General features: G+C 44.3%; 1 protein-coding gene across 2 annotated transcripts in view; it reads right to left on the reverse strand.

Moving 5' to 3' along the window:
* Nucleotides 1-25,146, reverse strand: part of LOC138981980 (uncharacterized) — a 275,745-nt gene that overhangs the window by 155,039 nt on the left and 95,560 nt on the right. For both annotated transcript variants that reach the window (XM_070355180.1, XM_070355179.1), the window contains exons 59-80: nucleotides 24,122-24,325; nucleotides 22,941-23,040; nucleotides 22,509-22,587; nucleotides 21,731-21,903; nucleotides 21,312-21,406; nucleotides 20,116-20,271; nucleotides 19,182-19,365; nucleotides 18,526-18,713; nucleotides 17,830-18,045; nucleotides 16,857-16,971; nucleotides 16,163-16,395; nucleotides 15,506-15,601; nucleotides 14,714-14,887; nucleotides 13,948-14,157; nucleotides 13,028-13,104; nucleotides 6,771-6,834; nucleotides 5,588-5,791; nucleotides 4,445-4,544; nucleotides 3,944-4,037; nucleotides 2,351-2,511; nucleotides 1,887-1,975; nucleotides 1,391-1,549 (exon numbers count right to left, since the gene is read on the reverse strand). In XM_070355180.1, the coding sequence (XP_070211281.1) occupies nucleotides 1,391-1,549; nucleotides 1,887-1,975; nucleotides 2,351-2,511; nucleotides 3,944-4,037; nucleotides 4,445-4,544; nucleotides 5,588-5,791; nucleotides 6,771-6,834; nucleotides 13,028-13,104; nucleotides 13,948-14,157; nucleotides 14,714-14,887; nucleotides 15,506-15,601; nucleotides 16,163-16,395; nucleotides 16,857-16,971; nucleotides 17,830-18,045; nucleotides 18,526-18,713; nucleotides 19,182-19,365; nucleotides 20,116-20,271; nucleotides 21,312-21,406; nucleotides 21,731-21,903; nucleotides 22,509-22,587; nucleotides 22,941-23,040; nucleotides 24,122-24,325 (3,171 nt within the window). The remainder of the gene's footprint in view (nucleotides 1-1,390; nucleotides 1,550-1,886; nucleotides 1,976-2,350; nucleotides 2,512-3,943; nucleotides 4,038-4,444; nucleotides 4,545-5,587; nucleotides 5,792-6,770; nucleotides 6,835-13,027; nucleotides 13,105-13,947; nucleotides 14,158-14,713; nucleotides 14,888-15,505; nucleotides 15,602-16,162; nucleotides 16,396-16,856; nucleotides 16,972-17,829; nucleotides 18,046-18,525; nucleotides 18,714-19,181; nucleotides 19,366-20,115; nucleotides 20,272-21,311; nucleotides 21,407-21,730; nucleotides 21,904-22,508; nucleotides 22,588-22,940; nucleotides 23,041-24,121; nucleotides 24,326-25,146) is intronic.

Consider the following 25,146-nt stretch of genomic DNA (forward strand, 5'->3'; position numbering starts at 1 on the left):
TATAAAATGTCTAATTTTTCCTTTGACGCTGACCTGTGACCTTGAAAAAGGTCAAAGGTCAACGAAACCATCGTTAAAGTGTAGAGGTCATTGGAGGTCACGACTAAACAAAATATGAGCCGGATCGCTTTGATAGTTTCTGAGAAAAGTCCAACGTTAAGGTGGTGTCTACGGACGGCCGGCCGGCCGGACGGCCGGCCGGACGGCCGGCTGGCCGGCCGGACAGACTAACACTGACCGATTACATAGAGTCACTTTTTCTCAAGTGACTCAAAAACAAGTCGCGTAAGGCGAAATTACTACATTTAGTCAAGCTGTGGAACTCACAGAATGAAACTGAACGTAGTCCGCCGCTAGTGCAAAAGGCAGTGAAAGTGACGAGCCTGTTTGGCGCGGCAGCGGTTGCGCTGTGCTTCATAGCACACTTTACTGTACCTCTCTTCGTTTTAACTTTCTGAGCGTGTTTTTAATCCAAACATATCATATCTATATGTTTTTGGAATCAGGAACCGACAAGGAATAAGATGAAATAGTTTTTAAATCGATTTCGGAAATTTAATTTTGATCATAATTTTTATATTTTTAATTTTCAGAGATTGTTTTTAATCCAAATATAAAATATGTATATGTTTTTGGAATCAGAAAATGATGAAGAATAAGATTGTTTTTGGATCGTTTAATAAAAAAGTTTCCGATTTTCAATGACCAAACTCACTCATTAGTTTTTAAGCCACCAAGCTGAAATGCAATACCAAACCCCGGCCTTCGTCGAAGATTGCTTTGCCAAAATTTCAATCAATTCAATTGAAAAATGAGGGTGTGACAGTTCCGCCTCAACTTTTACAAAAAGCTGGATATGACGTCATCAAAGGTATTTATCGAAAAAATGAAAAAAACGTCCGAGGATATCATACCCAGGAACTCTCATGTCAAATTTCATAAAGATCGGCCCAGTAGTTTAGTCTGAATCGCTCTACACACACACACAGAAACACACACACACACACATACACCACGACCCTCGTCTCGATTCCCCCTTTATGTTAAAACATTTAGTCAAAACTTGACTAAATGTAAAAAGATGTCTGTGTACCATGACAAGGTAAAAAGGCAACATCATTGTTTCAAAATCTTCTTGATCTCCTATAGAATCAACACAGCAATTTTATTTCTATGGACAGCATCTTTGTCTGAATAAAGACAAACAGGGGATTCTGAAATCTCAATTATTACCGAAACTAATAACTGAGCAAAGATGTGGTTAATATCTTCCTTTTATTGCTGATTTTCAGCAATAAAAGCCCTGAAACCCTTCAGTTGTCTTCTAAATTTGAGGAAAATTGTAATTTGACCAAAAAAAGTCAGGTTGGAAAGAGTAGAGAAAGCAGACCTGAATGTCTTCCACACAGCCTTGCAGGGTGGCGTCAATGTTGAGTTCTGCCACCTGGTTGAAGCAAGCTGCGCCGGAGCCACTGGCCAGGAGGTAGGTGCGGCAGAACTCTGTGGCGTTCACCAGGGTCCAGCCTGACGGGGTCGGCCAGGTGTACACCTGTAGGTACAACACACACACACATTTCACATTCATTAGTACAGTGAAACCTGTCCACTAGGCCATTGCACCTGTTCAACAAACATACACATTTTCCCATTCATTCGTGCAGTCAAACCTGCCATGTAAGGCCCCTCTGATGAAAGGACATCTCCCAATGGAGGACAATTTAAGCTGTCCCTTTGTCTGGGATCTTACAGCTTTCTTACGGCAGCTCACTTTCCCCCCAGGGAAAACACTGCCTGAATTTCCATGAGGGTAACCTCACAGACTACGTGATACCTTATCCTTATTATGTTTTTAGATACCGTGCAGGGAAAACAGAAAGAGGCAATACCTGTGGGACATAATCCAAGTCGTAGTCATATCCTCCACCACAAGATGGCGCCACGCTGTCAGTGATCAGTCTCTGGGTGATGTCAACTCCTGCAAAACAAAGTACGGTGTACAGTGCCTGACAAATGCTAATTTTTTTTCATTTCCAACATGAAAAGATCTTACTCAAATCCATTAATAGATGCTTATCGGAAATAACTCTGTCAGGATTTCAAGCGGTGTGGTAGAGATAGCGCCCCAGACAGCGATCGAGGCGGAAGTGCTGGCTCAGTTGGTTGGCTTTTACCTGCCTTTGCAATGAACACCTAAGTCTGATAAGTATGCTGGGTGCGATTAATATGACACCCTTTTCTTTCTTAGGTTAAGTCATTTTAGAAAAATCACATGCTTCAGCGACCACAACAAGCAATTGGCAGGGAATCTAAAAACTAATTCATGTACACATCTACAAGGGGTGTTGCTTACCACGACGCAGTTTGGTGAGTGCTGCCTGGCAGGTAGACAGATACTGGGTGGTGCTGCACGACCCGTTAGAGCTGCCACAGCTACAGAACATTCCCACAGTTTCTGTCTGTTCCTCCACCTGGCCGCAGAATCCTCCATACAGCGACTGAGACATCTCCACTCTGCACAAACAGTGAGACATCAATGGACGGAAGAAACAAAGGGAAGTAAGCACTCTAAGCATAGACAGCAACAGAGTTATGCGGAACCTCTCCTCCGACACCTGAGCGAATAAGAAACATTGAAATGTATAAACGATCTTCATCCTCATGAAAGATATGCATAGTAATGCAAAACTGTTGGGATACCAACTGGAAGAATTTACATAAAAAGTTTCCTGATGAAATTCTGTCCAGTAGTTTTCTTGGAATTACCTGCTACGCAAAAACAAACACACACACCATCACCCTCATCTTGATTCCCAGTCTACTGGAATAAATTTAGTCAAAACTTGATCAAACGTAAATAAAAACAAGTCGCGTAAGGCGAAAATACAACATTTAGTCAAGCTCAGTCGAACTCACAGAATGAAACTGAACACTCGTGGCAAAGGCAGTGAAATTAACAATCCAGAAAAGCGCGGGAGCAGTTGCGCAGAGGAGGATAGCACGCTTTTCTATATCTCTATTCTTTTTAACTCTCTGAACGTGTTTTTAATCCAAACATATCATATCTATATGTTTTTGGAATCAGGAATGGACAAGGAATAAGATGAAATTGTTTTTAAATCGATTTCAAAAATTTAATTTTAATCATAATTTTTATATTTTAATTTTTAGAGCTTGTTTTTAATCCGAATATAACATACTAGATGAATACCCGCTTCGCCGGGTACGGCTTCGCCGGGAAGAAGTTGAGCCAAATACCCGGCTGTGCCGGGGACCCGGCTTTGCCGGGTGTACGCCGGCTTTGCCGGCGCACCGCACGAAGGAAGGGAGATAAACGCGCAAAACACTGGAGAAGAGTAATACCCGGCTTTGCCAGGACAGTGACTTTCTAAAAATAGTATAACGGGAATATGGATTGAGCGTTGTCGACAGTGACCTTCTAAAAATAGAAACAGGAATATGGATTGACGCCACACGAAGGAAGGGAGATAAACGCTGAAAACACTGGAGAAGATAAGGAAGAGTTACTGGGAATGGATCCAGAGAAAAACCAAAATCGGTTCAGCGCTGCGCACTGAGAGCACGTGTTGAAATATCTCATCGACCAGGTTGTGTCCGGGGTGTACCTGAATATGGCCACCAAATTTGAAAGAGATCCATCGAGAACTTTGGCCGTGCATCGCGGACACACACACACACACACACACACACAGACACAAGTCGTATATATATATAGATGTATATGTTTTTGGAATCAGAAAATGATGAAGAATACAATAAACGTAATTTTGGATCGTTTTATAAAAAAATAATTTTAATTACAATTTTCAGATTTTTAATGACCACGACCCTCGTCTCGATTCCCCCTTCTATGTTAAAACATTTAGTCAAAACTTGACTAAATGTAAAAAGAGGAGAACAGGTACTTCACAGGTAGTCAACTGACCTCCAGGAGAGAGAAAACAAGTCCTTGTCTTTCGGAACTGTGCCGTCAACTTGCAAATCGTTAACCTTGTCTCCGTCAAATGATCCACACAGACCTGAAACATAAAGCAAACTCCGGGATGTTTCTCTCTTAATCAATCTTCAGCTTTCTCTTTGGAATAGCTCTGCAATTCATCTCATTTCATCACTTTGTCAACTCTGTTTTCCCCCCGAAAAATGTAGCATTTGCATGTCCAATCTTGTTCAGCTCACTCTCTCTCTCTCCCCACCTTTCTCTCTCTCTCTCTCTCATTCCCTCCCCCTCTCACTCCCTGACTCCCTCCCTCCTCTCTCTCTGCTTCTTCCCTCACATTTGTCCCTATGCATAGTCATTCCGTCCTTGCAGCAATTACCTCCCTTCCTCATTTTTTTGTCTGGCATCTCCCTGCCTCCAGACCAAACCTGGCCTGTGAAAATCATTATCCCACAACAAATTTCAACACGCACTGTTAAACACAATTACCTTCAGTGCTGCCAAAGTCTGCAGCAGCAGCATGCATGAGGATGTTGAGGAATTTGCCTTGCAGTTTGATGACAACCTTGGCCCCAGTCGGCAAGATGATCTGCACAACAAATACACTTTGTTAATCAAGTTAGTTAATTAGCTTTAATTGATGACATTTAACATTTTACTGAGAACCAGTGTTGTTCCTAGACACAGAGGACAATACGTCGCTTGGAACTGGATTTAAAATATAATTATATTGGTCAAAATGTCCTGGCCATGAAATATTTGTTGTGTAAAAACTATCAAACATTCCACCGGCCTGGGATGAGAACAATGCGCCAAATCAAAAAAAGTATGCGACAACGACCAAAGACTGAAAACACCTCTAAAGAAAAGTGTGGTTTTTTTTAAACGATTTTTTTCTCTCTTATGACTTTATGAGGGATGATGGTAAAAAGTAGTTTAACTGGAATGATGGCAGAACTTACAAGGTCTTCAAGACAATTTCTGCATGTATTTGTTAAACAATTTCAAATATGACATCATTTGTTTTTATTCTATACACAAACGTTTGTAGGTGTGCTCATGCTCATAACAAAAGACACACCCTAACCATTTTATTCATTTATTCATTTTCACTAGCTTTAAATGTCAACATAAAATGCTACCAAAGAGCACATTCTGATGTGTGAGATAACGCATACCACGGACATTCAGCATCATTCCTGGATCATCACCGCAGACAGTCAACATCAGCACAATGAAGATGAAGACAACCAGACACACAAGTGTCAGAACAACGGCAACCATTACCTCATACTTCTTGCCGCGGTTGTACTGCACAACCTAGGTTCGAACCCACAACCTTCTGCTTGGGAGGCCGGTGTCTAAACCACTAGGCCATTGTGCCCGTCACACACAAGTGTGAGAACTACAACGTGCATTACCTCGTACTTCTTGCCCCGGTTGTACTGCGACAATGACCGAGGACCGAGGCCTGAGAACAACACTGAAGAACAGTACAAAAAATCTCCACCATTAACCCTTCAGGAGCGGCAGGGATTCGAAACCACAACCTTCCGTTTGGGAGGCCGGTGTCTTAACCACTAGGCCATTGTGTCCGTCACACACAAGTGTGAGAACAACAGCGAGCATTACCTCATACTTCTTGCCGCGGTTGTATTGCACGACCTGGGTACCGGCCTCAAGCTCTCCATTGAGGAAGAGTTGCAGCTTGAGGGGTGAGGTTTTCTCTCTCTGCGGGCCGCACTTGTCAATCACGATGACATCATCCCCGACACGCACAGCCGCTGCACAGTTGCAGGAGGCCCTGTTGTTACACTTGCGGTAATACGCTCGCACCTGGAAGCAGACAAGCATGAAGTGTTAAGAGTAGCATCAATGCGTCAAATATTTGAAGCAGTGCGCTTTAATTTTAACATAGAAATTCCTTATTATTGCAGTACTCTTTATCTTTTATATAGAAATACTTTAGCGTTACTACTTCCAAATTGAATGCAACGTACCGGGAACGCAGAAGAAGAAGAAGAAGAATGCAACGTAAATCAAAGTAATAAAAAAAGTGCCCTTAAGGCCAAAAAAAAAAATAGGTGTGGTTACGGTAACATAGCCAAAAAAAATAGGGTAGGTAGGTAGGCAATCACTTTTTTTTTTAACTTTTTTTTCTAATGTGTACAAATTAAACCTACTTGACAGGGAAATAAGTGTGCGACTCGGGCGCTTTCGCTTTCATTGCGTTTTTTGCACTCGTTTTTTTTTTTTTTTTTTGACAAATGTAATAAAAAGTTATAGGATTGGCCCCTAAATCTAGGGTAGGTCGGGTTACCGTAACCACACCTATTTTTTTTTTTAGGCCTAATTATAAATGTATATGCCTTGGTGCCCTTTACTTTGAATATAGAAATACCTTAATGCCCTTTATTTTGAATATAGAAATACCTTAGTGCACTTTAATTTTGATATAGAAATACCTTAATGCGCTTTATTTTTAATATAGAAATACCTTAGTGCGCTTTATTTTTAATATAGAAATACCTTAGTGCGCTTTATTTTTAATATAGAAATACCTTAGTGCGCTTTATTTTGAATATAGAAATACCTTAGTGCGCTTTCTTTTTAATATAGAAATACCTTAGTGCGCTTTATTTTTAATATAGAAATACCTTAGTGCGCTTTATTTTTAATATACAAATATAGTATACCTTCGTGCGCTTTATTTTTAATATACAAATATCTTATCGTTGCACTGGCCTGCTCAAAACTGAATATAGCTTTTATCAAAGGAAGTAACATCACACAACAGAAATAGAGAGCAGCTCACCTCATAGGGAAGGGTGGTGTGGCGGTACAGCACAAACTCTCCAACGTTGAAATTGTTGTAGTACCTGAAACAAGGTTCAATGATTTAAAAAGGAAATCAAAGCTATTCATCTTCAATAAGAAGCCTACTAATGGTAATTATAATCAGTTCGAATCGTCTTTCTATCCCAACAGAAGATGTCACCAGGTACTTCTAGCACATTTTCTTTATTTTTCATGACTTCACGACGACCCTGAAACTCGTGAAAGAAAACATGAAAATAAAATGCAGAAAGAATTCGTGGTACAGTTGACCCTTCCATTGCAACCACATATCAGTAATGACCAACTGCCCATTACAACCAACTGAAATGCTCCCCAATGAGATTTTTGTCCAATATAATTTCAAATTTTAGAAATAAATTTTCATTTAATTAATACTTACCCAACTCACAAATAGCAATTAACTCTAGTTCAGTGCTGGTAACGCTGTACGCGTCCCCTTGGTAACAAGGAAGGCGCCTCTAAAAAAAGAGTGACAGAGACCCGTAAGGGTGTCAAAGCCAGCCCGGAAACGAGGCCCCTTCCGTATGCGTGCGCATAAGCCGCCAACTTATCATTCGAAACGAAGCCCAACTCACTCTTTTTTAGACCCCAGTACCAACCACAGCGGGGAGGTGGGAGGGAATAAACGTTGTGAGTTGGGTAAGTATTAATTAAATGAAAATTTATTTCTAAAATTTGAAATTAAATTACATCCTTTACCCAACTCACAAATAGCAGATTGCTACTATAGGTGGCGGGACTTACCAAAATTCAATGAAGAATGACTTGCCCTGCGGCTACCATGGCAGGTAGCGCAAAACTGCCATCCTGACGCAGAGAGGAGATGTCCCTGAGGTAATAGTTCACGAAAACATCCTCAGATCTCCAATAGGCTGCCTCCAAAACTTCGGCCAAGCGGCCTGAACGGAGCACAGCCACCGAGGAGGCCCACGCCCTAGCCTCATGAGTCCTTGCTGAAGTCATGGGAAGAACAGCCCTAACTTCGCCAGACTGAATATGCCACCAGGCGTAAGCATGCCTGATCAAAGTGGAGACCCACTTGGTTAAAGTCACTTTCGCGATGTCTTTACTCCTTGCCGTATTAAGCGAAATGAAAAGCAATTTTTGACTTTCAGAACGAATGGACTGAGTTCGAGACAGGTAACTGCTAAGCGTTCTAACCGGACAGTTAACGATGTCTGGGTCTCCAGGAGCAAGAATGTTGCTCAAGGCAGGAATGTTAATGACAGGCGAAATATGGCCCGGTTTCTGATTTTTAGCTAAAAACTCCGGCCTGAATTTGAGCGAAATAGAACCATCTTTTTCGGTTGAGATATCCTTAGCTAAGCCGGAAAAGGCATGAACTTCACTACCTCTACGAGATGTAGCAAGCAAAGTAAGAAAAACTGCCTTGCGCGTCAGATTAACCAAACTGGCTGAATGAATAGGTTCGAACTCGTTAGAAGCCAAGTAACGCAAAACAAGTAACAAATCCCAGGCAGGGAGAGGAGATTTCTCGCGCGCGGCCTTAAGAGAGGCACCCTTAATAACGCTGGAGATGACCCCATCAAGAGAAATCTTATGACCCAGTTGTCGTAACGTTGAAGAAATAGCGGACCTTCGCACACGAAGGGAAGATGCTGACCCCCCCTGCCCTGCTAGCCAAGCCAAATGATTGGCTACCTGCATAGACCTAGGTGCCAAGGGCTTAACTCTGTTCAGCTCACACCATTTAACCCAGGAGGCCCAGTGAGACGAGTAGACCGAACTGGTCGATTTCCTATGAGCATGATTCACAAAGTCTACCGTGGCCGAAGAGGCCCCTGCCTTAAGCAAAGAGCTTCTGACAGTATCCAACCGTGAAGGTTTAACGCCTGAGGGTTCTCGTGATGAATGCCTGACCTGGGTTGCAAGAGTTCTCCCTTTCTTACTGCGATGGGGATAGGCGGTCGAACCGCCAGTCGCAGCAAGTCCGGGAACCAGTGCTGGCTTGGCCAAAATGGGGCAACCAGAACCAGCGCTGGTCTCTCCAAGTCGACCTTCCTGAGAACTTTGCCCAACAGACAAAACGGAGGGAAGGCGTAAGCTGTCAGATTGGACCAGTCCATTTCCAGAGCGTTCACGCCCCACGCCAGAGGATCCGGGAAGGGGGAAACAAACAGAGGAAGCCTCGCTGAATAACGAGTCGCAAACAAGTCGATTTGCGGCTTCTGTATCTGTACCCAAAGTCGGTGCAGGGACTGATGAGACAGGGTCCACTCTGAATGGACCACCTTGTCCCCCCTGCTCAGTGCGTCCGCCAGGACGTTCAAGCTTCCCTTCAGAAAGATGGCTGACAGCAGAATGTGATGCGAAACGCACCACTTTAGGATGAGGCACGCCCTGTCTGAGAGACTGCGGGATCTCGTTCCGCCCTGCCTGTTCACATAAGCCGCAACTGTCATGTTGTCGGTGTGCAGTCTGACATGACTGTTCTGAACGAAAGGCAGAAAAGCTTGGAGCGCCAACGAAACAGCCTCCAACTCCAGCGCGTTGATGTGACGTGAAGGTTGAGACAAGTCCCACACCCCCGACGCCACATGCTCCCCCAGGTGAGCCCCCCACCCCATCAGAGAAGCATCGGTGAAGAGCTCGTTCTCTGGAGACGGGCAAACTATCGGAACTCCCTGTAAAACCCAGGGGAGGAGCCAGACCTGCGTGGTCTCGAAAAACCAGGTCTCCAGCGAAACCTGAGTGTCCCAACCCTGGGTAGACTGATCCCACCGAGACTGAAGGGCAGCCTGAAAAGGCCTTTTGTGCACCCTGCCCAGTGGGATAAGAGTAGCCATAGACTCCATCTGGCCAAGTACCGATGTCAAAACCCGTACACTGGCCAGATTCTCTCCGTGAAGCGCACGAAGCAAGTCTTGAAGCTTGGACACCCTCTTCTGAGACGGGCGGACAGTCCAACTGAGAGTGTCGAACTCCATCCCTAAGTAAGTGAAATTCTGTGATGGAATCAGTTCCGACTTGCCCAGGTTTACGGAGAATCCGAGCTGAGCGGCCTGCCTGAGGACCTTGCAAGTATGAACATGGCACAGATCCCTGTCCTGATTGAGGATCAGCCAGTCGTCCAAGTAGGCTCGCAGACGAATGCCCTCCTTTCTCAGCAGAGAGCAAAGTTGTCGCACCACGATGGTGAAGATCCATGGTGCGAGAGAAAGGCCAAACGGGAGAGCCCTGAACTGATATGCCTTTTCGCCCCAGCGGAAGCGCAACCACTTTCTGTCTGTTACATGCATCAAGACATGAAAGTATGCATCTGTGAGGTCCACTGAGGTCGCCCAATCGCCTGGGCGAAGTGCCTCTCGCACAGAGGTCGGCGTCTCCATAGTGAACTTCACAGTTCGGAGATACTTGTTCAGAGTAGATAGATCCAGCACCGGTCTCCAAGCCCCCGAGGCTTTTGGCACAACGAAAAGTCTGCCGTAAAACCCCGGGGACCGAAGGTCCAATACCTCCTCTATCGCCCCTTTCAAGAGCAGAGCTGAAACCTCTCCTTGAACTGCGGCTCTCGCCTCTGGATCTCTTGGAGGTTTGCATGGCGGGATTATCCTGGTCAGAGGTGCTTTTTCTCCTGACCAGAGAAGTCGGAACCCCGAACGAACTATCCCAGTAACCCACTTGCTGTCCACCAGCTGCAGCCAGGAAGTGAGGGCCCTGGACGGGCCGCCCGCTACAACCAGTGCGGGGGCTACCGGGATAGCCTGCTCGGGGGAGCTTCATTGGGGGTGAGGCTTACGCCCCGACCCCCTAGAGGCACCAAAAGATTGGCCCCTCTTCGGGTACGGAGCACCGCGACCCCTACTCGAAGAAGCAAAGGATTGTTTGTGAGTCTTGCCACCACCAGACGAAGCAGTCTGAGGCTTGGCAGAGGACTGTGATTGCGTGTGTGGTTTGTTCTGGGGCTTCGAAAACCCGTGAGAAGCGAGACGGGCTATAGCTAGGTCCCTAGCGTCCTGGGTCTCCCTCTGTAGCGCATCAAGAGATGCCTGACCCAACAGGGACCCTTCCGAGAAAGGAGAAACCTTTAAACTCTCGATCGTGGATTTGTTGGTAATCCTAGAACCTGTCAAGAACGCTGTCCTTCTTGAATGCACGGCATGCGCATAAAGGTTAGCGGAGATCACCATCTGTTCTCTAGTGACCTTCGCCAGCGTGGCAAAAAGAGTACTCACATCAAGTGCAGACGCTTCAAAACGAAATTCAAACGGGTCCAACGACGAAGCAATAGACCTAGAAAGGGCCCGCTGCAACGATTCTGACACTGAGGCCAGCTCAAGCTGAGCTCTCCCTGCTTCCTCCAAAGCCAAAAGAGAGGCTTCGGAATACGGGACAACCCTGTTGTTGCCGTAGCCATCCTCCCTCAAAGAAGCCAATTCCGGAGAAACCGGAAGCACAGTAGCGGGCAAAGCAAACGTCTCGACCAAACTGATAGGACGAGGGGTGAGCCTAAGTTTCTGAATCCCAGACACAGCCCTCTCCCCCGCTTTAGCCAACCAAGGCAACACATCCTCTGGTGCCTCTCCGTGTTGAGCCAACAACGGCACCGCAGGAGTATTCCTTCCCTTGAACACATGTGCCAAGACATAAGCAACCGATGACGACTCCCGAAACCGGAACTGATCCTTCGGACTCTTGGAGGACCGAAAATCGTCAAAGGCGGACAGCGGTGGTGGAAGTCTCTGCTTGCTTCGCACCACCCCTTCCGGAAAGTACTTAAAAGCCGTCTCAGCTGCCGACGACACTGCGCTCGACAGCTTAAACGGCACATTAAGTTGGGTGTCATCCACAGCCGTGGAAGCACCCTCATCCATCTCTTCAGCCTGCTCGCCATCGCAGTCAGGCAGGTGAACCCCAGAGAGACTCTCCTGGTCAGCTCCGGAGACACCATCATCTTCCTGCCCCCAGGGCGGAAGGGGAAATGATCGACCCGACTCTGAGTGAGAGTGGTATGACAAATCCCTACGAACAACAGGGCTCCTAGCCTCTACCGAAAGCGCTCGATGCGGATTAACGGCGGGGGTTTCGGTGCTTTCGCCGCGAACACGGTCTACTCGCTCCTGTTTTCGCACACCACTGGCACCGGAGAACCCGGCACCATGTGGTGAGGACATACCTTCAAAGAGCCCATGCTCAGACAACGAGGGCACAAGACGTCCATCGCCCTGCTGCGACGCATGAACCTCAGCCCGGACCACCGAAGTAGCAGCCACAGCTGCACCTGCGAGAGAGGAAGCTGAAACGGAAGAACGTAACTCTGCTTTCGTCGCCGTCAAATCTGCGGCCAAAGTCGAAACCTGTGAACTAATAGTCAGAAGCAAAGACGCAATATCGGAGGGCAAAAACCCTGAATCGCCAGGGGCCCCCGACAACAAAGCATGTTTATCCACATTCGAAACATTTTTGTCACAAGGCGTGACCTTGTCCTTTTCAACGGACAAAATGGCGGACGAAGTTTTGTCAACAACTTTCGGACATTTATCCATCCCCGACCCAGAAGAAGAAGCGGCCTTTCCAGCACTCTCCCTTCTAGAAGAAGACTTAGACGAAGCTAAACTAGCAGTAGGAGAAGTAGTAGCCGAAGCCTGTCTCGAACTAGTCTTAGGCTTGACGCTATCCGCCATGGTAAAGCAAACTCACGAAAAAATATTTCTTCAAGAAAATTTCATAAGTTCACAAACATGCGACAAAATGTCGCCAAAGTTACAAAAACAAGAAATCTCTCACCCAATAACGGCAAGGATGCAGACCCAGCTAGGCGGCAGACCAAGGGGTAGAAGCCAAAGTCAGAAGACCAAGCAACAAGACTGAAAACAGTCGGAGCGTACAGTAAAGCGACCAGTCCTGTTGGGCGCTGAGTTGAGAATGATAAGTTGGCGGCTTATGCGCACGCATACGGAAGGGGCCTCGTTTCCGGGCTGGCTTTGACACCCTTACGGGTCTCTGTCACTCTTTTTTTAGAGGCGCCTTCCTTGTTACCAAGGGGACGCGTACAGCGTTACCAGCACTGAACTAGAGTTAATTGCTATTTGTGAGTTGGGTAAAGGATGTAATTTAATTCACTTTTCCATAGCAACCACCTCTCTACAACGACCTCTTTCGGTTGGTACCTTGGGTGGTCGTTTTAGGCAGGTTCGATTGTATTACAATTGGCAGACATTGATGCAGGCAAAAAATGCAGGGAGGACTTACTTTCTGTCAAAGGTTGTCATGTGAGGGTCATTGATGGACTGACAGATTGCCACTTGGTCACGGTCAACTATGGTTAGCTGAAAATGACATACAGTGGTGTATACATCAGGTGTCATTCACAGTTTCACAACAAATATTATTACTGTTATTAGTAACTTACTAAGTAAGGGTACAATCATTACCATCAAAGATTCACACACACACACACGCATAAATAGATACTGGCACACACACACCCATCCACACACACACACTCACGCATAAATAGATACAGGCACACAACCCCCCCCACCCACACTTCACACATAAATAGACACAGGCACACAAACTCACGCACCCACACACACACCATTCATTGACAGAGTGAAATCTCCTGAGACCATGCATGATGTCCGCTGTGTCAGTCTCTGGATGTAAGACCAGATTTTCAAAGGTGTTTGGATTGTAAAAGGAGGGGGGGGGGGTCACTGTATGCAAACAAGCATACAGACATTTGTCTTCAAAGGTGCATACAGTGGAACCCCCCTTATAAGACCCCCCCCCCTCCCCCCCGATTGAAGACCCCCTCCCTTTTAAGACCCTGTTTTCCCGGATTGGCTGTTCATAACCTCTGTAAATTTACCCTTTTGTCAAGACTCACTCCCTTTTAGACCTGATTTTTCAAGATGTTGGGAAGTTGTAAAAGGGTTGTACCTCTGTATGGAAGCAAGCATGCAGACATTCCGCTTTGAAGATAATAAAGATGAATGTCGCTTTTTCATTTCAATGCTTGTTATTCTCTCGCAGGTGTCAGGAGATTGGTTCCGCACAGCTCTCACTTACTCCATAGTCTATTGCACATGTTATGTATAAGTGCGCTTACTTCCCACTGTTTCTTCAATGATAACAAGCAATAGCAAAGTGACTGGTAATGACCCCACCTGCACAGTGTTGATGATGTAGGTGACGTTGAATGACACCTCCACAGACAGAGAGACCTCCCGCCGCTGGTCACCGTCCTTCTTGCTGTCCACTGTGGCCCTGACCAGCAGAGTGTGCACCACCTGCCAGTTGCTGCCGGTCAGTGTCAGCCCGCACCCCTGCTCACCGGTCAGCCACTGCAGCACGGCCTGGGGAATGACCGCTCCCTGCTGTGGACACAGGGGTCAACACAGATGAATTATTGAATACCATCCCCCAAAAGCAGCATATGGCTGCCTAAATGGCGGGGTAAAAATGGTCAAAGACGTAAAAAAAACACTTGTGCAAAAAACATGTGTACGAGGGCGTTCCAGCCCATTAACGCAGAAAAAGAAGACAAGATGAATACCACAAAAGAGGAGAAGTGCACAGGGGAGGGAGGGGGGGGGGGGAAAGGGGGGGGGGCGAGGGGTACACAGGCAGGAGGCAAGGTATGGTCAAGGGGCAATGTCTCTAGCAGGGAGACAGGGTACAAAGCCCACTCTGTAGCCTAAAGGGATGGAGCATTTCTAGATTTAACAACCTTAACCGGAAACCTGAATGTACTGTTGTACATGTGAGCTTTTATGAGGGTCCCCGACATGAGAAAAAATTGTAAATATAGCATTCAAATCCAAAAAAGTAAAATGGTTTTTAGATTTTCTTTCAAGTTTTTAAAGAGGAAATGTAAAAAAAAAGAAAGAAAAAAAGAGAGGAATTTCCTCTCAAAAGAGGAAGTGTTCATACCTGAGGGCAGAACAGGTCGGAATCCACCTGGGGGATGATCGCTGTGACGCTCAGAGAGCAGAGGTCAGGGTTGGTGCTGTTGGGGCAGATGGCGACCGGTGGGAAGTTGGCCTTGATGCGCACCACTTGCCCCAGGTCGCCTTCTTTCAGGGTCAGCGAGGTCAATCCAACCACCTGAGGACAGGTGTGCAGGTGTAAGTAGATCCAAAACATGTCACCAAGGTAAATGTTTTATGTGTTGATATGGTGTATTGTAATTCATAGCTTAATATTGTAAAGCATGGAGAGCACAGAATTATTCTGTGATTCACGCTATATAAGTGTTTATTATTAATAATATTATCATTACATGCAGAAAAACAAAAGGTAGTCAACAGTTTTGTAATTTCCCAAAAAGGTTTCATTTAATATAAAAAGAAAGAAATAAAAAGATAAATTTTAATTAAAAATTGCAACAACTAAAATAGTCATAAAAGACAGAAAGAAAGAAAGAAAGAGAAAAAAGCAAGGTAAAAGGTTACAGAAGATCAAGAAAGATTCAAATGCACACACACACACACACACACACACACACACACACACACACACACACACACACACACACACACACACACACAAACACACACACACACAGAAACACACACACACACAAACACACACACACAGAAACACACACACACACTCACACACACACACACTCACACACACACACACACACAGACCACACACAGAAACACACACACACACAGAAACACACACAGAAACACACACACACACCAATTTGGAACGTACAGTTATCAGAAGTTTGAATTTCTCCTTGCTGGCAGTAATGGGGCTGCGAGTGTTGTTGCAGTTGTTGGTGACACAAGCAACCACACCACAGAAGAACTGAAACAGAAAGAAAACCAGTCAGCCTAAAACAGATCTTCTATGGGAAACAAACTGACAATTATGATCACTTTACGTAATGCAAAGCAAGCTGGTTAGCTTCATCAAGCATAACAGTGGACTTGCACTCCACTTAAGAAATTAAAAAACAAACACCACATTTTCAGAACTAAAAGGTGCAACTTTCTTCCTCAACTTTGACCCCTGCACCCTATTGTCCGGTAGCAACTTGCGTATGACTAAAGAAGAGTAAACAACAGACAATGTTCCGAAATAACTCTGTCGGATTTGTATGGGTTATGAAAGAGTGAATACTCTTGCTTTTAGTGAGTCAAACTTTCCCATGCGACATTATAAGCCAGTCACTAGCAAGGGATGTGTCTGCAACACGTGGACAAGGAGCACGTGTAGAATACTTGACTCACTAAAAGCAAGAGTATTAACTCTTTTACAACCCATACAAACCCGACAGAGTTATTTCCGAACATCGTCGTTGACTGCATTATTCTACCTTCCCCATCAGGAAGCACAATGAAAGTACATGTAACCCAGTTAACGTACCTCTGATCCGTACGTCACTCCAAGCTCAGAGGACAGCAGAGTTTCATCAGCAGTGACGTTGCGAGGCATGGGTTGTTCCGCAAACAGTTCTCCGTCTTTGAAGTACTGCGCAAAGATCGTGAGTGTGGTGTCCAGATCCTCAAAGGGAGACCAGTCACATGTGAGGTAGAACGCTGTGTTGTTGACATCGTATCGTGTGGACAACTTTGGCTCCGCTTCAATGCGAGGGAATGCTGCAAGGGAAACATTTTACAACATGTAGTAAAATACTTTAAATTTAGACTGGGCAGAATGCCAGAATGATGCAGAAAAAAAACCAGCATAATTAAAATATTCTCAACATACAAAATTATGCTGTTCACAATTTCATGTATTGTATACTAAATTTTTGCCTCTCGTCATCTCCTTATTTTTGTTTCATTTTTGTGTCCAAAAGGTGTTGTCTAAAGGCTAATTTCAGGTGTTTTTTTTAAAGACAGACAATAAAGTATTTTTTCTTGTCCTTGTTGTCTCCTCTCTTTCAGCAAATAATAATAAAATAATAATAATAATGGAACATTTAAAGTAAATCTCATTTAAAGTAAGATACTCTGCTTCAAAAATATGTAGGAAAAGTATGAATCTTGAACCAAATGTCCACCAAGCAAGCAATCAAGACACAAACAAACAAAAAAAGAAGGAAGGAGAAAGTTACCATTCCTGTCTGTCCAGGTGGTGAGGTTCTTGGCTGGGTCGCACACAAAGTCCAGGTCATCAGGCTTGTTCTCAGCAAAGCTGTAGCACATGTTGTTGATGTAGCAGAACCCGTCCTGCACACACAATGCATGGATTGAACAGGGCGCTAGCATGTATGTGTAACTGAGTGCCAAAAGCACATCAATTACCTTTGGAGGCAAAGCCAGACAAACAGGGTTGTGAATTTTAGAGCTAACAGCCCTATAAAAACAGTAATGGGTACTCAAAGGTTCCCAAGAACATACAAGGAGACAGCAGCAGCCAGACCCTATCACAAACACAACTCTACAATTCACAAGTGTCAGCGACGTACAAGATACGTTGAGCTATAAAATCAACAGCCAACTGCAGAGTCTGCTGTGAAGGATGAAGCAGTAGTTTCCCTGTCACAAATGGATTGAACAGGGTGCCAGCATTACGCCCAAATTTCAATTTCGGAATACATTGTACACAAATTCAACACCTGTACAGTCTATTAGTTTAACCCCAACTCCCCCCTAATTCTCTGGCTATACTTCCAAGCGTTATTGAATTATTTCGTACCCTTGCTTACATATAAAACAGCAGTACATTGGTATTGGTATTGATGTAAAATCGTCCTGTGGGGTTACCCTCATAGAGATTCGGGCTGCTTTCACACTGGGAAAAGCAAGCTGCCATACAATACAGCACTACCCATTTTGTTCTCATTTTCCTGTATGCACGTATTCATGCTTCCAAGCCCTGAGTCTTTCACTGTGAACTTGGGATCTTAACCGTGCGGATGCGTGCACAAGGGCGTGATATGACACCAAAGTTGACTCTGGGAAATAAATCCCTCAACGAACGTTGGGGTCGAACCCACAACTGGTTTCAAGCCAGCGCTGCTACCAACTGAGCTATCACCCCTTAAGAAAGAAACCCATGTCCATTTGAAACCCACGGCACAGTACCTTGAGAGCGCAGCTGTCCAGCGTACAGGTGAAGCAGGTGGCCGAGTACACCTGCACTAGGATGGATATGGTGACTGCAAACTGCTGGTTGTTGGTCACCGACACGTAGAACGATCCTCGCCCTGGCAGCTGACACGTGATGCGTTCGTACGACACAAACACTGCTTCCACCGTCACAGTGGAACCCGTTCTGTTGAACGTCACTCCACCCAGGTACTGCAACAAATACATTTTTGTTGTTGTTGTTGCAACAAATACAGTTTGTGGTTCACCAATAGCTTTTACGATGGCTCCGGACATTTTTGCCTAGAGGGGGGGGGATCAGATAATTAAGATTCAATTAGAGACCGAGCTGGGGACATCATCTATTCTTCAATAAAATTGAAATATCAGTTATTTCTTCAAGCTTGGAATAAAAAAAGAAGTGATTCTGCCACATTATTCACTGGAATTGAAAGTAAAAGGAAAGTTAGTCTTCTCTGACATCCAGAGGACACAGCTCGCACGATTTCTGGCCAATAAAACAACACTTGCGCCTGTGTAAATCAAAAACAAACTTCAATACATTAACACACCCCCTCCCCAAAAAAAGGAAGAATAACTGACCTACGCACCCTTAATTTGTGGGCCTTGTCATCAGGAACAAATATTTTATTTGGGGGGGCCTAAAAGCATTTCAAAGGTAAGTTCACTTACCTCAGCTTCTTCGAAGATGCAGACAAGGTCGTCTGTGTCGGCAAAGGGTCCCCCAACAATCATGATAGTGTCGCAAGGTGAAGAGTCCATGTCACACGTCAGGCCAGGCGTCACCTCCAATTCAGGCTGCACGTTCAGGTCCACTGAGCAGTCAACTCCTCCATAGCCAGCGTTGCACTTGCACACACCTGGAAAGGAACAAAAAAGAGTAAAGGTATGTGGAAACGGCTAGAAAGTGAGTGTGTGTGTGTGTGTGTGTGTGTTGGCAGTATGATGTGTGTATGATGGCTGGCCCAGAAATCACTATGGTGTGGGTAAGACGTTACATTCGACAAAGAACTGTTCCTCTGAGGTCACCGATGAAAAAAACCCACAGTGACAATTTAATGTGAAACGCGCATGTGACAGTCACACATGCACCCAGCCACACACAACTCTTGCACAGCATATACTTATATGAGAACCTATGTATTCTATGTGTCTTTGTCTTACTGAATGTACTAATGTGTGGGTTATAATCGTTAACAGGCAGGTTGGGTGTGTCTAAGAAAAATGTCCATTTGAATGTATTCAATAAAATGTTGTTATTGTTATTATTGTTATTGTTAAAAAAACAACTGGCAGAGTAATTTTGGAAAAACGTCCATTGTGCATACCCTTTTCACAGGCGCCTTGCTGGTTGCACTGGTCATGGCAGAGGGTGTCCAGGGAGGAGAAAGGTGGGGTCAGAGTGCCATTGTCCGCCGCTGTCCACAGAGTCATGTTGCCTAACAACACGCTCACACATTGCTCTACAAAGCTGGACAATGCCTGGGCCGCAAACTCTGTGCCGTCTGTGATCTGCACATTGGAAGACACATTGTGTAAGTGAAATACTTCTTCTTCTTCTTCCGAGTTCCCAAGTATATACAACATGAAGGCTTCTTCTTCTTTTGCATTCATGGCTTGAGACTCCCACATACACTTGTGTTTTTTGCACGAGTGGATTTTGACATCTACGACACTTTTTACCAGGCCATTTAGGCATCAATTAGCCAATTTTGGAGAATATTTGATGGCTAAAATATAACCCCTGTTTACCCGTGCCCTTCTGATTTACAGCAAAACTATGCTGGTTTATTTAAACAGTTTCATAAAGAGAAAGGCAGAGAGACAGGCAGAAAGACAGGCAGACAGATACAAACAATAATAGAAAGACAGAGACATAGGGAGACAGATAAAGAGATACGGACCCAGAGAATAAAATCTCAATTCAAACACGAGCATACAGGGTATGTAGAAGAAGAAAATTAGTTTTCATTTTGTTTTCAAATTCTACTTTGACCATATTTTCATTTTATTTCAGTGGAACTATAGAAGAGACCTTGCCATTCAATGATTCATGAGTATATCAATATGGATGAAATTATAGGATGTTTGGTGGGTTGTTATTAGACCAGGGTTTTTATCCACGTTTCACCTGATGCTCAAACCCATCCACTACTTGGAATTGTCACATATGTCACATAGTTTTTTGTTACCCAGCTTGATATCAACAAAAAGTGGTGAAAATAATGACAATAATCAATGTGAAGAAACAAAATAGCTGACCTGTATGTCCTCAGCACAGGAGAAGACGACCGACTGGAACTGCAGCAACAGTAGATCTCTGCACTGCGCTCCGATCACCGTGTCCAGGATGTAGCTGCTGCAGTATTCTGTGGCGTTGAGCTCTGTCCACCCTGAGGGGGTCGGCCAGCTGTATTCCTGTTCACACATTACAATACACACAAAATCAAAAACAAGAAAGGTATGTTATTGGAACGTCAAATTCTAGACCCCCCAAAAAACATTGTTTTGTCACAAATTAAACATTCCTTTTTCTTCTTCTTCTGCGTTTGTGGGCTGAAACTCCCACGTACACTCGTGTTTTTGCACGAGTGGAATTTTAAGTGTATGACCGTTTTTACCCCGCCATTAAGGCAGCCATACGCCGCTTTCGGAGGAAGCATGCTGGGTATTTTTGTGTTTCTATAACCCACCGAACTCTGACATGGATTACAGGATCTTTTCCGTGTGCACTTGGTCTTGTGCTTGCGTGTACACACGAAGGGGGATAAGCCACTAAGCAGGTCTGCACATAAGTTGACCTGGGAGATCGAAACATCTCCACACTTAACCCACCAGGAACCCTCGACCTTCCGATTAAGAGGCCGACGTCTTACCACCCCGCCACAGCGCCCGTCATTAAACATTCCAATAACATACCTTTTTTTATTTTGATTCTGAATTCTGAAATGTTGGCAGTCTATTTGTTTGTGGATTTCTATTCTTCTTCCTCATTCGCCACGAAGTATTCTTCTTCTTCTTCTTCTTCTGCGTTCGTGGGCTGAAACTCCCACGTACACTCGTGTTTTTTGCACGAGTGGAATTTTACGTGTAGGACCGTTTTTTACCCCGCCATTTAGGCAGCCATACGCCGTTTTCGGAGGAAGCATGCTGGGTATTTTCGTGTTTCCATAACCCACCGAACTCTGACATGGATTACAGGATTTTTTTCGTTGCGCACTTGGTCTTGTGCTTGCGCGTGTACACACGAAGGGTGTTCGGACACCGAGGAGAGTCCGCACACAAAGTTGACTCTGAGAAATAAATCTCTCGCCAAACGTGGGGACGAACTCACGCTGACAGCGGCCAACTGGATACAAATCCAGCGCGCTACCGACTGAGCTACATCCCCGCCCACGAAGTATTATTGTATTGCATTTCATGTTCAAGGTCTGTGCATAAAAAATAGATCGAGTTACCTGAGGGACGTAGGAGATGTTGTATTCAAAGATCTCTTGTTGGACGCAAGTAGGAATCTGAGCCTTGGTCATGTAGTATGTAGTCCAGTCCTCACCTGCATTACCAAAAGACAATGTCGCACGAGGATGAAGAACTTGGTGTACTCTTTCATGAAAACGGTAAGATAACAACTGTGAAATATGTTTTTGTCTTCTCATACAAATCACTTTTGTGAAACAGAACTTCAATGCAAACATAACTTTTTCCAATTATTAAACGTTCTTTAAACTAACCATTCTTGTCTTCACAAGCATAGTAAAAAAAGACTTGCAAAGAAAAAAGAGAACAAGAGCGATACAATCAAACTTTGTGGGTGATCAAAACATACAAGAAAGAAAACAATGTGTACAAAATATTTCTCCACAAAAAATCCACCCACCACTTGTGTATCTGCCCTTGTTGGAACTGGTGGGCGGGCAAGAAGCAATGGCAGCCCGCTCTCCGCAAGTAGTCTGGTTGGTGGATTCACACATGCACAGCACTGACGGCTGTACAGCGTCCGGTGCGTTTGTCTGACACACTCCACGGTACAGTGTCTCACTGACAGAAACCCTGCAAACACATCAATTATTATACGTTATGTGTATACAGCCAAGAGTGACTCACAAGATCTGTGTCAAATGTCATAGTTTGGTCAAAAATGCAAACAACATTTATGTGTCGATACATTTCACTTAGAACTCCTTTCAATTTTTACGACTCAATGCACACAAACAATGCACTTTTGTAGTCTTGGCAAGCCATCTAAATATGAGTTTTTGTCAGCCTCTGACATCGCATGGATAAAAGAAAGGAAATCCAGTGTCGAAGCCATACATAATGCAATGACAATATCACTGACAAAACAAGCTATTTAAAACTGGTTTCAGAAATTATCAATCAACAAAAGCCACTGCACATTGATAGCTACACACCAAAGTTTCACAGTACAAAATCAACAAGAGGATGAAAGTCGCTTGTTCATTTCAATGCTTGTTTTTCTCTCAGGTGCCAGGAGACTGGTTCCGAATAACTCTCACTTACTCTATTGCACATAGTGTATGCATTTAGAGCGTTTACATCCCTTTCTTTGTTAGATCGACAAGAAGCAAACAGAAGTTCCTCATGTTCATGACCGCTCACTAACTGTAGGCAAACAGATAAAGAAAAGAGCCTACCTCCACATGAGAGAGAAGTCTTTCTTCGCCTGTCCCATCAGGTCGTTACTCGACTGGCCGTCCCAGCTGCCGCACAAACCTGGGGAGAAACAAATGAACTTTCATGAAAGTCACTCATAACATAGCATTGTACAAGTTTTCATTTTCAAACAAAATGCATACTTATTCAACTGTTACTCCCCTCCCCCCCCAAAAAAACACACATAAAAACAGCAAAAAAAAAGAGCAAAAACATAATTCTACCATAAACCTACTGTACAAACCCAGCACAAATCCCAAATCTAATCAAATCACTATTGAATTGGAGGATTTATTCAAGAATTTCTGAAAGGAATGCTTCCGCATACTTGAGTAACAAAAATCCAGAATTGACGAAATCAACATTCAAAGACATATTCAGCAATTGCTGTAAGAATCTGGGTCGTATTTTACCTTGTGTGTTGTTGAAGTCTGCAGTTGAGGCTTGCACCCAGACGTTGAGGAATTTCCTGGTGACCAACACTTTAACCACTGTGCCTTGGGGTAGGTGGACCTGAGACAAAGGGCAACAATCCAGTTACACAGCTGAATGAGCACGCATACCTCAGCACACATATACATTTGTGACCCTCCACCACGGAATGAATCGCATGTCACCTCGCGCGGTTCTGCGCTAGGCTTTTTTTTTAGTCCGGCGGGTGTCTGGTAACAGTGTGAGGGTCACCCTAGTCACGGGCTTATAACTCGAAAAGTTTTCGCTCTTTTCTAAAAACGGTTTTCACCACTGGATAGAGCATAAAAAACTCTTTAGGAAAATGTAAAAATATGAAAATCATGCAAAGGTGACATGCGACTCATTTCGTGGTGGAGGGTCACATTTTGCAAAAAATACCAGTGTGCACAGAGAGCACTGAGGAAGTTCATTTTAGGTTCGTGACCAAGTGGAAGGACGGTCTTATCCTATGTAGACGCCTGGCCAGATCTAATACAGTGAGAACAGTTTTCACGAGGCAGAGTGAGCCTTTAGTTTCAACATTCAGTCTTATCTTGTCGGCTTACTTCATGAAAACTTTAACTGCATCTTTTTTGGGTCATGGTGAATGATACAGAAATTATACAACACTTTGCACATCAGTTACGTAGACTTATGATTCCACTTCAATGAACTTATCCTGATTATCTAAATCTCGGCAGAAAAGTCAGTCACAGACTCACCGCAACCATGCTTACAAATTTGCCATCCTACAAAATATAATATCTTCTCACAAGAAAAAATCTCAAGGTGGTATTCCAACCAGTGTCCCAAAAACAAAAACTTGGCATTGCTCCTCCATCCATATATAGATCAGAATACCAAAGCATAACTCTCGCCCCACCCTCACTCCAATTCTTCTTTCAGATTCATTGATTCTTAACCACTTCCCCACACATACCAAACAATATAGTCGCCCAAGTTATTAGAGCAACCTCTTAATTGAGCCCAAAGTTGATTTCGCAAAGACTTTTTACTGAAAAATCAGTGCCAAAGCTTTGTGCAGTGAGCTATGTGAAGAAGACTTCACAAAATTGACTTTGCGCAATTGATATCAGGCTTAACGCACTTTTGAATGTTGATATAATTGAAAGCGTCAAACCTCATAGCGCTTTCCCTCGAGGAAGCGGTAGATGTGAGTTCCTGGGGTTAGGTCGCCGTTGACAAACACCGACACATCAACCGGCGTTCTCCTGCCCTCTTTGGGTCCGCAGCGGTCAATCAGGATGACATCATCACCAGACTTGACCGCCACAGCACAGTTGCAGGACGCATGGCGGTTACACTTGCGGTAGAATGTGTTAACCTGGACACCCCCAATATACATACAGATTTAGCTGACAGAACAAAAATCTGTAACATGACAAGATAACGATGAAAATGTACTCATCAGAACCAAACAGCAACACAGAACAACAAGAAGGGCAAAGCCCATACGACTCACATGCTTGACCTTGACCTTTACATGACCTTGACCTTCAGGGTCAAGGTCAAATAACTAAACCTAGCAATGACATCATACACTAAGAACTGCTTTACACATTTTTCCTACCAAAATACATGTGACCTTGACCCAAGGTCAAGGTCATCCAAGGTCATGCAACACAAAGCTGTTAATTCAAGACATAGGAAGTACAATGGTGCTTATTGGCTCTTTATACCATGAGATATGGTCACTTTTAGTGGTTCACTACCTTATTTTGGTCACATTTCATAAGGGTCAAAGTGACCTTGACCTTGATCATATGTGACCAAATGTGTCTCATGATGAAAGCATAACATGTGCCCCACATAATTTTTAAGTTTGAAACAGTTATCTTCCATAGTTCAGGGTCAAGGTCACTTCAAAATATGTATACAATCCAACTTTGAAGAGCTCCTGTGACCTTGACCTTGAAGCAAGGTAAACCAAACTGGTATCAAAAGATGGGGCTTACTTTGCCCTATATATCATATATAGGTGAGGTATTCAATCTCAAAAACTTCAGAGAAAATGGGAAAAATGGGAAAAATAGCTGTTTTTTAGACAACATTTATGGCCCCTGCGACCTTGAAGCAAGGTCAAGATGCTATGTATGTTTTTTGGGGCCTTGTCATCATACACCATCTTGCCAAATTTGGTACTGA

The sequence above is a fragment of the Littorina saxatilis genome, linkage group LG12, assembly GCF_037325665.1.
Source record: "Littorina saxatilis isolate snail1 linkage group LG12, US_GU_Lsax_2.0, whole genome shotgun sequence".
Taxonomy (NCBI): Eukaryota; Metazoa; Mollusca; class Gastropoda; order Littorinimorpha; family Littorinidae; genus Littorina; species Littorina saxatilis.